The 14715-nt window shown below is 36.0% G+C and overlaps 2 protein-coding genes and 1 pseudogene across 2 annotated transcripts; all 3 read right to left on the bottom strand.

The window, feature by feature from the left end:
- Positions 1-1105: 1105 nt before the first annotated feature.
- Positions 1106-1974, bottom strand: LOC141837596 (uncharacterized). The gene is made up of 2 exons (XM_074724977.1): positions 1248-1974; positions 1106-1140 (listed from the first exon to the last, which is right to left on the bottom strand). The coding sequence occupies exons 1-2, from the start codon at positions 1837-1839 to the stop codon at positions 1106-1108; spliced, it is 627 nt and encodes a 208-aa protein (XP_074581078.1). The 5' UTR covers positions 1840-1974.
- Positions 1975-3136: 1162 nt separating this feature from the next.
- Positions 3137-4161, bottom strand: LOC141837595 (putative sugar phosphate/phosphate translocator At5g25400; annotated as a pseudogene).
- Positions 4162-10120: 5959 nt separating this feature from the next.
- On the bottom strand, positions 10121-12263 carry LOC141837594 (DNA polymerase epsilon subunit C-like). Its single transcript, XM_074724974.1, has 5 exons — positions 12231-12263; positions 11171-11243; positions 10795-10888; positions 10436-10525; positions 10121-10352 (listed from the first exon to the last, which is right to left on the bottom strand). Exons 1-5 carry the CDS (start codon positions 12261-12263, stop codon positions 10121-10123), a joined length of 522 nt encoding a protein of 173 aa, XP_074581075.1.
- Between the last annotated feature and the right edge of the window lie 2452 nt (positions 12264-14715).

Below are 14715 nucleotides of genomic sequence, written 5' to 3'. Positions count from 1 at the left end.
GAATCTAACTTTCTTTCATGCGGATTATAAATTCTTGCTTCTGCCAGACAACCCCAAACATGCAAGTGTCTTAAACTAGGATTCCTGTTTGTCCACAACTCAAAAGGAGTTTTTGGAACTGCCTTACTAGGAACCCTATTAAGCAAGTACATTGCTGTTTTTAAAGCATACATCCACAATGATTTGGGTAATGATGAATTACTCATCATACTCCTAACCATATCCATTAACGTGCGGTTACGCCTTTCTGCTACACCATTTTGTTGAGGTGTATATGGCATAGTATATTGTGCACATATGCCATGTTTTTCAAGAAGTTTTGCAAATGGACCTGGATGTTGTCCTGTTTCATCATATTTCCCATAATATTCACCTCCTCTATCAGACCTTACAATTTTCACTTTCTTATCTAATTGCCTTTCAACCTCATTAATGTAGATTTCAAAAGCATCTACTGCTTGAGATTTTTCTTTAAGCAAATAGACATATCCATAACGTGAAAAATCATCGATAAAGGTGATAAAATACTTTTCTCCACCAAAAGATGAAGTATCAAAAGGTCCACATACATCAGTGTGTATTATTTCAAGAAGCTGAGTGCTTCTCGTGGCTCCTTTCTTATTATGTCTGGTTTGTTTTCCTTTAATACAATCCACACATAAACCAAGATCAGTAAAATCTATATTATGTAGAATTCCATTCTTTACCAATCTTTCTATTCTTTCTTTGGATATGTGACCCAAACGCTTATGCCACAAGAAAAGCAGAACTTTCATTAAGCATATTACGCTTAATTCCAATATTTTGATGCACAGTAAGTAAGGATTCAGCAAATTTATTATCAAGTTTTAATTTATATAAACCATCAATAAGAACTCCAGAACCAATAAGTCTTGAATTCTTATATAAATTAAAACTACATTTTCCAAAATTAAAATCAAAACCACAAACATCAAGTTTTGATAAAGAAATAAGGTTCCTAGAAATTGAAGGTACATAAAGAGTCTGTAATAGGTCTAAATGATAGCCAGTATCTAAGACCAAACGATAAGTCCCTATGCCTTCAATTGGAGCCTTCATACGATTTCCCATATACAGGAAATTGTCAGTTTGGTTTGTGGTTTGGATTGTAAGGAATCCCTGCATCATATTAGATACATGAGTAGTAGCACCAGAATCAAGCCACCAAGTATTATGAGGAACATCAATCAAGTTTGATTCGAAACAAACATAAGTTTTTAATATACCTTTCTTTTCGAACCAAGCCTTGCGTTTAGGACAATCCTTTTGATAATGCCCTTCTTTCTTACAGAAATGACATTTATCGTTATTGTGTTCCTTCTTATCAGCCTGAGAAGCTTTAATAGGCCTTGCCTTTTTCTTAAAACTTTTGGCTTTTGCTTTTGGTGCTTTAATAGCTCCTTGAGTAGTGAGGTTGATGGAATGACTTCCCAAATTCTTAAGCCTATTTTCCTCTTGAATAAGTTTGCTTATCAATTCATTAACATTCCACTTTTCCTTAATAGTGTTATAGTTAATTTGAAAAGCACTATATTGAGGAGGCAATGAATTCAGAATAAACTGAACCAAGAAGGAGTCATCCACAGCCATTCCTAAAGACTTTAATCTTGCCACAATATTAGTCATCTCAATGGTATGTTCTTGCATACTACACGATCCATCAAACTTTATAGTCGTGAGTTGTGCCATTAATGTACCAGCGAGTGACTTATCAGCAGAACGAAAACGTTCTTCCACAAACTTTAAATATTCCTTTGCATTTTCTGTTTGTGGAATGGTAGTCTTAATATTGTTTGCGATAGTCATTCGCATAAACATAAGGCTTAATCTGTTAGACCGTTCCCATATTTTATATTTGGATTTCTCTTCCTCACTACTTGAATCAGTAATAGCAGTGGGTTTTTCTTTTAATAGTGCAAAGTCAAGATCTAATACTCCTAAATGAAAATTGACTTGCTCGCTCCATTCAGAGAAATTCAAACCATTAAATACGGTAACAGAAGAAGCTTGTGAATGAAGAGAAATTGCTGCAAATAAGATATACAGATTCAGATAAAACATTAGAATATATTGTAATATACCTTTGGGTTAATATTACAATATATTATCAAAAATTAAATGCCTTCTAACATTATTAAGAAATTAAAATCTTTAATCAAATACATATGTCATCTTTGGATAAACAAAATATATTTGGTTTAAGAATTTTAATTTTCTTCGTTTATATCACTAATCATAAAAATTAATTTTCCTTTGGGAAAATTCATAATTTTAATGATCAATGAATCTTATTTATTTATCATTTTTTTTAATAGGCATTTTTATAAATATGATAAATAAATTATTATTATATGCATATCAATTAATTATTCTAGTTTTGGTCACTTTGGTGATCACAAACTATCATAATTAATATAAAATCATGCATATATTTATATCATAAGCATAAATTATCTTAATTTAAAAACATACATGTATATTATAATCATTAGCTGAATTTATAAACAGTAATAAATCAGTATTTAAATTTATATATACATTATGTCATACATCATTTAATAATTATTTACAATAAAAGCTTAATGTGCGGAATATTTCATTTCATTTATTTATGAGATTATATAATCAATTATAGATACTAAATATCATTAATGTATCTATTAATTTATAATTCAACATAATAAATTTATATATGAAAACATATAGATTTCTTAACGAAAGCTCTGATACCACATGTTAATTTTACAATTATCATTAAATATTTATTTAATGAAACGGATCTTGAAATCTATATGTTTTACATACCTGAGCTTGATGAAGAAGCCATTGCAATATAATTATTTTGCATATATTAATTTCTCTCTTCTTTCCTTTCTTTCCGAAGACACTCAATATTTTTCATGATGGATCATTATAATATCTTCTATTTATAGGCAGAGAGAGGACCAATATATGTATGCTTTCATTATTTCCGTGCATCCATCATGCATCGGTTATAATAATTATTATTATTTACATCCGTTACTAATAATAATTATTATAATATATAGATAAGTTTCATTTAATTAGTAACTTCAATTACATGAAGTTACAATTTTAGTTAGATAATAAATATCTAACACTTAATAGTTATTAGCAGAACGTTCATGGAAATACTTTTACCCTTTCCGTTGTTTTCTCCATTTTGCTCAAGACCAATTATTAAGCTTGAGATAATTGCGTAACCAAAGAGGTAATTAGCTAACAATTGAGAAGCCAGTCCTTCGACTCCGGCGACGTTCATGGTGAGTGCGGAGGTTTTTCCGAAAGGAAAACAGCCAGATTGAGAGCGAAGGCACAGAGGGAGTTGGTGCCAAAGATGAGGAGATCAGGGCGGAGGGAAGCCGCGGAGCGGGCGCGGAGGACAGGAAGCTCGACAACGGACCAGGGAATGAGGAGGAAAGCGAAACAGCAGGGAGCAACATAGTACAGAGAAGTAATTGGGTTGAGCGAGATTCCCTTGGATGTGAGCAAGATCTGGATGAGGACAAGTCGGGTGGCCTCGAAGGCGACGGCGCTGAGCTGGAGACCAACGCCGGTAGCATTGAAGCCGTAGGCGCCCTCGCCGTAGGCAGCGATCGCAACGCCGAAGGAGATGAAGAGCATGTTGAGCATGGAGGAACTCTGAAAAGTCTCCTTGTCAAACAGTATTCCAATAGAGTAGACGGCGACAGGCATGAGGGCCTTGAGCATCTGGATGAAGGAGACGGAGAGGTAGATGTAGGCGGAGTTCGAGAACCAGAGGGAGAGGGAGTAGAGGGCGCCGATGGGGACGACGGAGGAGAAGTAGAGCGCCCGGGACATGGCCGGCGAGGACGGAGGATCGACGAGGCGGAAGACGCGAACGAGGAGGAAGGCGAGGGTGGAGCAGAAGGCCATATGGATCATGGTGAGCGAAATGGGGAAGGGCCATCCGTACATCTTGGGATCCAAGATGTACTTGTTGTAAACGATGACGGTGAAGCTGAGGAATATCCAGATCGCGACGTAGGCGTACGAGAGCAGCACCTTCCTCAGCACTCCCTCGACCACCGCCCCTCCGGCACCGGCGCCGCCGCTGCCCCCGCGACCCATTCTAACGACGCTCCCCTCCTCCGCCTCGCAGTATCGTCCCGATCAATTGCCTCCGAGACGCATATCTGGAAGAAGGAAGAAGGGCGAGACGGGATTATAAAAGCGAGCCACAAATTTGCAGGAGACGAGCACGAATTTAATACTGGAGCGGAGGCTAAGGGGGAAATGTTAACGGACCCCCTGAAGTTTGATTAAATTCTCAATTCTTCACATTTACATTGAGAAATAATGACGAACCGAATTGAGGATTGAATTAAAGAAACAAAAGGGGTGAACTGACATTATATAAGAAATAAGGGGCGGATACGGAAAATGAAGGAACAAGACAAAAGGCGGGGGAGATTGCAAACTTTCGCCGACGTGTGCCGAGGGTTAATCACACCGACACGCGGTTTACCAAGACGGTCCAATTCTCAAGTCCGAACACGACCGTTTCCAATTATTTTTATTTTCTTGTTTTATTTTTGAGTCAAAAAGTTGTGATTGGCCTCTTGGAAGACATATCGGTTATTGATTTGGTCCACCACCACAGTGAAGAAATTTTTGGACTAAGAATCTAAGATGTGGTTATTACGCACATGATCGTGGGATCGACCATGTGAGATCGTTAAGATGACGAATTCCATTTTTTATAAAAGAAAAGATGTAGTTATTGAAGTTCCACGTGGCCGGATAATCAATTCATCAAAAATTTATCATATAATATAATAAATAAAACGAATCAACTTATCAATTTAATAGATTGAAAAATTTCTAACCTAATCAAACTCAAAACAGATTGTGAATTAAGCGGGTCAACTCACAAATTTATCAAAAAAATAAAAATTTTAAAAATTTTAAGTTTGGATTATATTTTAAAAGGTTCAAGTAGAAATTTTTAAATTTAGATTACGATTTAGATAGATCATTACTAGTCCATTAAATTTTTTATTTTAATTTTAAATTTAAAAAAAAAATAAATTTTTTTAACTCGTAAGTCAACTTAAGCTCGCCATGGATCGACTTACACGGGTCGCGGACTTAGATGAATCGATCCACCTGAATTGATCTTAAAATAGATTGATAAAATTTCAATCTAATCTATTTAAATTATTTGACACGAAGGACCAATGGACTTTACCCATTATTTCTAGGATTAATAGTTGAAGAATTGGATATTTAAAAAAATAATTCAAAGAATTAAATATCTGAAATTAAAAAAATAATGAAGAAATTTCGACAAGGAATTCCACCGGAGCAAGTGAATTTAAAAGGGCTTCAATGGTTCGCTGGTTAAACGTCAAGCAGAGATGGAATTTGGCACGCACATTTCTTTTTAAGTTTGGATCCACCTTAAACAAATAATTTGAATTTATTTATTTTTAAAAAATATATATTAAAATAATATCACATCCTATAAAAACTGAATTAATTTTGGTTTTTTCTTCTCCTCGAAATCAACGTGCTACCTAACTGGGGCATGAAGTCAAGCAACGCTACCAACTAGGGCTGGGTCGGTACGGTATACCAAATTTTGCATATGATACCGTATACCGTACCGAAAATTTCGGCATAAAAAAATCTATACCGTTACCATACCGAAAATTCAGTATACCGGAATTTCGGTATTTTCGGTATACCGAAATACCGAAATACCGAATTTTCAGTATATTACACCGAAAATATTGAAAATTTTGGTATACTGATAATTTCGGTACGGTATTATACCGAAAATGTTGCTATACCGAAATACCGAACAATAATAATTTCGTACCGTTACCGATACCGAAAAATTCGGTATGGTATTATACCGTACCGAAATTTTTGGTATACCGAAATTTTCGATATGGACGGTAAATATCGATATGGTATGTGCGGTATACCGAAAATTCGGTATTTTTTCCCACCCCTACTACCAACTCTCTTAATTTTATTTAGGTTGGCGATGGCGAGTTAGGCTTGAGGGGACCTAAGTCCGACTTTATTGATTTTCTTTCAGTATTAGAAGTTTGACATTTTTTTTTTCTAGATGAAATTTATCATTCTAACGAACGGTTACAAAAAAAAAATCAACATTTTTAATCAATCACTATTATAAAAAAATGATAAATCTCAGTCAGTCTCATGGACTCAATCCATGAGGGTAACCGGTCTGGTCCCACGAAAATTTCCCGCCGGCCACTAGGGTAAATCGGGAAGCACATACGACGGCTAATCCAGATGCACAACATCCTTTGATTGCGTTCTTTATTTGAAAGAAAATTCTTGTAAATACGCCGTAGCTGGGGATCGAATCGCGGGTCCCTGAATCACAATTCCGATGTCCTACCGTTGCACCATTGCCCCGGAAACTTTTAGTCAATCACTACTCATCGTTCATGAAGTAAAATTCATTCATTAATTTATCAAAATTAAAATTTAATCCTCAAATCTTTGAAAAATTAAAAAGACACCCCTACAACTGCACCATTACTCCGAGGGTGTTTTTGTTAATAATAAAATTACAAATGATAAAATTCATAAGCATCAGGGTACAATAATAATAATTGTACTTACAATAAAATTATGAAGGGATTCTAAAAGCAGCGTAAAATGATTTATAACATGGAGTCATTTTTTTTATTTTTGTTTTAGAATAAATGAGTTGATTTTATAATAAATCAATTAGAAAAAGTCGAGTCTTTGTTCAACTTGAGATCTAGATTCAAGGTATATGTTATTCTTGAGATGGTTTTAGGACATCGGACACCTAGCTTGTGCGTTGGTGGAATCATACAGTATCCACGTCCAACTGAGAGGAGAAGAACCCTGAGCTCTAACGCACTGTTAAGCTGCAAGAAAAAGGAGGATAAGAACGGAGGCCAAGGAGTGCCCTGACTCAGCCGCTCCGACATTCAAGTTATGTCATAGCTCGGAGATGAAGAAGAAAATACAAAAATAGAGAAAAAGCTCAAAGTGTGTGTTTGCATGTTTGCGCATATCTGTGCCCACGAAAAGCGGGATCATTATATAGAGTTATCAGATAAGCTGTCCTATCAGAGGAGTTGTTCCATCTTCGATAAAGAGAATATCTCATCGCCGCTGAAGTAGTGCAAGGTCCCATCACCTATGCTTGGTACGACATCAAACCCTGTCATGATGAATCTGTTAGTACTAACCCTAGAGTCAATTATGTGATGATTGACTAGAGACTTTTGTATTATATTCTATTATTAATAAAGACAAGGTTTTAGTTATTATACTTACTTTATGTTTGTGCTAAATAATTAAGTATAATAATATCCTTGGATAGCTAGTTCTAATCTATATTATATCGATTGTTTGAGTTGATAATGAGATGATGTAGAGAACACTACTTTTAATTATTCCTAATCAAGCATTAATATTCAGGAATGATATTAATGCGTTGAGACTAGTATGTAGGTCAATTGGATGACTTGATCTCACAAGTCATGGATATTAGATATCGAGTTGACACATGGATATACATTAGAGAATGTATATTAAATTGATCCGCCATGAAAAAGTTTCATAGATCGTTATATGAGTGTCATAAACTTTCTCATGTGACTATTGGTATGAATAATCCTTAAACCTAAAGTCATTACGGTTCTTTACATAAGAAGTTATGTACTTTGGTGTCATCAAATGTCATCCGTAACTAAAACTGTCAAACGGGCCAACCCATGACGGGACATGCCACCCCATTAAAAACACATCATATGGCGTGGCGGGACGGGCCGACCCACCAATTTGGCGGGTTGAAAAATCTCCAACACAACCCAACCCAATACGAGTTATAGGTTAGGCGGGCCAAAAAATTTTAAATTTGGATTAGAGTTTAAATTGATCAAGTTGAAATAGTTAAGCTTGAATTGTAATTTAGACGGATCAAGCTCACTAATTCATTGAGTTTTCTACTTTAACTTTAAAATTTAAAATAAATAAATAAATTTTTTCAACTCGCGGGCCAACTCAAGCCCGCTACGGGCCAACCCACACGGGTCGCGGGCCTAGGCGGGTCGACCTATCTGAATCCATCTTAAAATGGATTGATAAAATGTCAACCCAACCAGTCTAAATTGCTTGGCGGGGCGGGCTAACCCAGCGGGTCCAAGCCAAATTGACGAATATACACGTAACAGGATGAACTATAAAGGCGATCACTAGGTATGTAACAAATTATGCGGAGGGATGTGAGTGATGTAGATGAAATCTATCCTTCCAATATAACGGGAGTGATATCTTGAGGCCTCTTGATAGAGGAGGACCACTAAATGCATAGTCATGCTTAAATGAGTCAATATAAGATATTGAATTCATTTGCTTGAGTCTACTTGGGGTCAAGAAACACAAAGATTGATAAGAGGATGACACAGTCTATGCCTCATTGATCAATCTAGATATCGAGGATATAAGGACATGATCATACATTATCATAGTCACGAAGGTTATGTCAGATCTCGACATTCTTGTCACCTGGATAACAATGATGCATTACTAGATGTTACTCATTACTTATGTTTCTAAAATGGGTTTTAGAGACATTACCAATGTTACGAGAACCTATTGGGTCACACACAAATAACATTTTATTTTGGAGATGAGTTCATTTTAGTTTGACTAAAAGAACAATTAAGCTTATTGGATGGCCAAGACTTGAGTTAGATTCAAATTGGTTGAATTTGAGTTAGACTCAAATTAAACCAAGTTGATGAATGAAGTTTGATTCATCATGCATAATTAATGTGAATTAATCATATACATTGAAGAAGATAAAGTTAAATTCATCATGCATGATTAATAAGGATTAATCATGCATTGATGAGGGAATACCAAAAGCCTAAAACCTTTGGTATTCATGATTTGAGTGTAAAAGAGTTTTTCTTTCAAAAATTCAAGGGGCGTTCATCTTCTTGCCCTCTCTTCTTCTTGGTCGAAGCTTACACTACCAAAGAGTTGCTAGCACAATCAAAAACTTTCTCCAAAAGTGAGTGTTCGTGTGGATACACATAAAGACACGGACACTTAAACGTGCAAGAGATCCGATAAATTTTGGACGAGCGGGATAAGCGAAGGGCACGCAACGAAGGTATACCATATCAGATAGGATTTTATAGATCTAAACTTGTATGAATTTGCTTTCGCATGGATCGCTAAAGGGATCCTTTTTCCGCTGCGATTTGTTGTTTATCGCATAGGATTCCCTATAGAATCATGTTGTATTAATGAGGTAGGTGAGCTACCCTCATATACTTTGTGATTCCACATGTCCTTCTGGTGGTTTGACAAGTCGAGTGATGGAGTAGGATTCGAAGGGACCGAGCTGAATGAGAAGAAGACCTCTGAGTGGGACTCGAAGAGATTGAGCTGACTGAGCACCGAGTAGGACACAGAGTCGGTTGACTAGGAGGTCGAGTTATAGCTCGGAGTTGGGTACTGAACTGGAGTTGAGCCCGGAAAGGGGTCAAATGTTGGGTACCGACTGAGCTGGTTGCAAAGTTGGGTGTTGGGTCCTAACTGAGCTGGTTGTAGATTCAGATGTTGGGTCCCGAGCTGAGCTTTTTGCAGAGTCGAGTGTTGGGGTGACCACGGAGTTAGTCGGACAAGGAGCCATGTTGGAGCTCGACCACCTAGCTATAGTAGGGAGCTTGAGCGTGGCATCAGGACGTGGAGCTAGGATATGGGACCAAGCTAGTCAACCCTGGAGTCAAGTCTTATATCCGACATGTCGTCTCCAATCGGACCAAGTCTTGACTTTCTTGATCAAGGTATACCAACCCATAACAATATATATTACATCAAATCAACAATTTTATTTTATTTTTTAAACAGAAACTTTGTTAGTTTCTATATTGGCATCTATTGATGATACACAACATCAGACTTAGATTAAGTCAAATTGTTACATAAAGATGGATATATTACCCTTCCTCATTGTCATAATCTTCTTCATCATGCTAGAAAATGACAAGCCCAAATGGTCATTTTTCAGATTATCATTCGTCTAGGAGATCATCGATATCGTAGAGGTTTTAGCCATGTCTGGTGCTGCATCACCATTGTTCTCCAAATCCAAGTTCAAGTCAAAGTCGCGAACAGGGGCCCGAGTGCTACTGCTAGGAATAAGAGTTTCTTCAGGTAGCATTGCAACCGAGTCTGAGACATCAGTTGTGAGACTCACACTTTTGCACCATTTCAATTCCTCTTCAGTGCTACTGTGTTCATCTACAATTTGCCTGGATAAATTGCAAGACTGATCACACTTGCTGAGGCCAAGAAAGATTAGCTTTCAATTGAATAATTGATCGATTGCGAGAACCTTCTCTTGGGTCTATCATCAGCAACTGAATCAGAGGAACCAGCATCCTTCAGGAAATCAAACTGAGACAAACTGTGCACACACTGCTTCCTAATGAATCGAGCATGGCAATGTTGTTGTTACTCAATAACTCAAGTTAAACCAATCTGAAATCAAGATTATAAAAGTAAAGCCACCCACAGGAACATATATAAGATCATCCTAACTACTATTTTTGGTGAATTGCCGATAAAGAACGAAAGATAGGGACGTGCAAGACAATTGTTGGTTTTGCAAGTATTGAAAAGCTGAAAGAAAAGTGAAGCGAAGCAAAGGTATACATGATTGCAAGTTAAAGAACAACACAGTAAGTTACTTACAGATGTAATGTATTCAGTGTCTTAACACCTCGTTGGAGAGTGATGCTATAAGTCCTGTCACATAGCTCTTGCAGAAATAGTTCCAACGCCTTAGCTGGAAATCAGATTTGGTGGAAATAAATTCAACTATGCAAATGGGACATCTGTATGTACATCAAACAATTTTAATACTAAAAAACACAGAATTCATATGCGATACAGTAATGTGTAAATGCATGGACAGAATGCATGTGTGATACACTTGTATGATAATAAACAACACCTTTTGTCTGTTCTACCTTGTGCCAATTGATGTTCCTTACAATTAAGTCTGAAAATATGCCATGAATTCGGGCCATTACGACTCCTAAAAAAATCTAAAATGAGAAAGACTCGCATATTAAAACTGGCACAGCAAGTGCAACCTTCCCAACATCTTCATCCATTTGCATAATTTTCTTTATTCGGGCCTGCAAACATGATAATTATAATGTGTTGAATCATTAAAAATCGAACCAAAGAAAGTAAGGTTTACAAGCAACACGAGACCTTGAGCTGGTCCCTCTATGCCACAATAAATACAATGTATCAACGTTTCACCTAATTCAAATTGAAAGCAACTGTCTATAACTATTTAGGCATATAAAAAATGAGAAACATCCTATGCAAAACAATCCTGCAGCAATGTTTTTGTAAAAATCGAATTTTCGCATCTCTCAAATCAGTTTTAGTTTCCCTATACCATTTTAATGTATTTTCTCTTGTTACATCATCTATTAGAGCTACATCTAATTGTTAGATATCAATATTGCTAAATTTATCTCTTCTAGTAAGCCCACACATCCATCTTAACACTTTCATCTATATTACATTAACCTTTTGGATGTGTTATTGCTTGACTATCCAACAGTTTGATCCACAAACTCTTAGTTTTTTGTCTAAGAGATTCCAAAAGCTTAGCTCCATTTCACCAGCCCCTATATACTATCCATGTGCTCATTATGTTCACATTCTATCAAAATCTTGTATGTTCTTGTGCACATGCTTGAAAACTTCCCAGGTCTAAAAAGACTCAAATATTCTTGGATCACAAAAGACTAGCTTCAGCAATACTACCATGTAAGTTCTTGAAAGTTAAATTACAAATAAACAGGGCCTAAGTGCCCAATATGAATCATATTATGTGTTAACAATGTTCAGCATCTTACAAGTATATTTTAAGCCTTCAGTAAAATAGGCATAACCAGAAGAACAAGAAAGGTGCACATGTGACGATAGCCAACATTCAAGTCATTCTTTTTCTAGCAAGCAAAGAATAAACACAGTCATCTCTGCCAACAGCCATAATCACATACAAGGTCGCCAAAGTAATCAAACGAAAAACCCTAGTTGCTTCTGTAAATTAACAAACATGACAGCAACATGAGAAAAGAAAGCGCGAAGAAGAGAGAACCTACCGCCGGAAAACTTGTATCGAGCTTCCTCTTCATAGCTTCGCAGCAGGAAACGAGGCGCAGCAAAGATCTTCCAAAGAGGAGTCCAAGAGGCAGGTTTGGAGCAGAGGCAACCGCAAGAGAGGATGATGGATCGGAAACGTAAAAGGCGCGACTTTTGGACACGAGGCGACGTGGGCTCTGGATTTGGTTGGGCTTTTGTTCTTCTCGCAGGCCATTGCACCGAGCACTCATCCACTAGCAATGCACCCATCCTCTCTCCGCTACGACAGTGAGTAATTCTTCTCCATAAAGACAATAATTGAATCTAAAGAATCAATTATGTATTCCTCTTCTTATTTGGCGACAGCACCAATGCCAACTGCAAGAATGCGATGATCGAAAAGCAGCAGTTCCTACTGAAAACAGCTTCGACACGGAGAGATATGACTTAGTTGATCAGTAAAGCTACCAGCTTTGCTGCCACACTCGTCTCTAGCATGTGGAGAAGAAAAGCACGAAAGAGAACTTCGTGCGTCATCCATCAAATCACTTCATTCCAATTCCACGTCTCTCCATCATTAGAACTTGCGTCATCGAGCTAATCTTATTGCTTATCCAACACACTTAGCAACCAAATGAACGAGTAAACAAGTTGTAAAGGTGTTGACTAGTGCCCTCTGATCAGCAACTTGGCTTGGTGGAGGCAGAAGGCTGCTCATTTGCATGCAACTGAACACAAGAATTAGTGAAGCATCTGCTTCTTTTCTACAGCAATATGATATGGTTCCTTTACTGTTCTCCTTTGTCATCATGAGTAGGTTTGGTTAGTCCTGTCAAATGAAAAGTTTGGATAAATTTGTGGATTGGAAAAGCGCAAGTTATGTGGAGAATCGTTGGCGAGTATGCTTTCTTTTAGTCTGGTGTTGTCATCGACTTTTGGGGAATTGGATGTGGAATTTGCTTTGTTGATTCTCACCGTACTTCTTTAGGTGGATTTGTGGGAAACCAGTGTATTGTTGAATCAGATGTTGGAATAAAGAACTCATAGATATGTTGCATATGAACTCTGCATTATTTATATATCTGGCAAAATCTTTGTCTACTATCAAATCTTTAAGTTCATAGGTGACACGCACTAGAATTTTTTGTAGTTTATTGTTGGCTAACGTCTCTGTATCTCAATCAACTTATAGTTAAATCTTACAACATTACATGAACTTAATTAGGTAGCTTAGAGAGTATACATAGGGGGAAAATAAAAAGAGTTCCTTTTTTTTTGTAATCATCAATGTGACATCCTTTTTTTATTTTTTATCAAAAAGACACATTACTTTATTAATTCTTTATAAAATGATACAGCTGTCCTTACATACACTATTTGACATTATTATATCCGGCTATACATATTAAATCCTGAATCAATCCATCAGTTATATAAATATAACAAGTCCACATTGTAGTAGTTACGATTTCATAGTTGCTACAATAACATACGATGTTCTAAACCCTAAACCATAGTTGTTATCATAGTTATAGCAGATATAATTTCATAACTGTTACAATATAGACTTATTTTACCCAATAATACATTCATGTTGTAGTAGCTATGAAACTATAACTACTATAATTATGATAGCAACTAAGAAATCATAATTACTACAACATTATAGTAGTTACGAAATAGCTACAATACTAACTTGTCTTGCTCAATAGCTTTCACGTTGTAATGCCTATGAAACTGTAACTTTTATAACTATGATAGCAATTACGAAACCATAACTACTACAGTGCATACTTGTTATATTTCATACAACTAGCCGATCAATAATAATGCCAAATAATGTATTTGAGGATAATTGTGTTATTTTACAATAGGGTTAGTGAGATGGGATACTTTTTTGATAAACAAAAATGATAGAGAAATGCTCATGTGATGATTAAAAAAAAAATGCTCTTTTGATTTTTGGACTATATATAGCTAGAAATATGGACCATTAACCTTAAGGTAAAAATACTAATAATATTAAAAGTGCTAACAAAAGAATGAGTGAATTTGAGTTACTATGCTTCTATAAGACACTAAGATGAAAGGAATCAGTTGCTAATTATTACATAGATGATTTGGTTTACTTGGGTGGAAAGATAGGAGGAGGAGGGAGGATGAAAATTATAGAATTGCTCAAGAATAATGAGTATTTCATATACATTTATTTATTCGTTGCTTTCTCTTCCTCTGTTCTTCCTTTTATTCATCCATCAAAACAATCAATTAACTATTACGAATAAAAGCTTATTGTTAAGAATATAAATATAAGTATTAATTGAATAATTTTGAGTTTTAGAGTATGTTGTATTATAAGGACAAAAATCAAAAGGTATCTCTAATTATCCAAATCATTAAAAATATATATATAAACCCAAAATGGCATCTCATCATATTTTTCATATCGAAAATATCATTATTCTAGTACTATTGTAGCAACTACTCGGTGGCCACACAATGTAT

The sequence above is a fragment of the Curcuma longa genome, chromosome 11 (assembly GCF_044706935.1).
Source record: "Curcuma longa cultivar G26 ecotype Majalengka, Jawa Barat chromosome 11, ITB_CL_G26_1.1, whole genome shotgun sequence".
NCBI classification, from domain to species: Eukaryota; Viridiplantae; Streptophyta; class Magnoliopsida; order Zingiberales; family Zingiberaceae; genus Curcuma; species Curcuma longa.
Note: the sequence above shows the minus strand (reverse complement) of the source record. Positions and strands in the feature narration are given on the sequence as shown.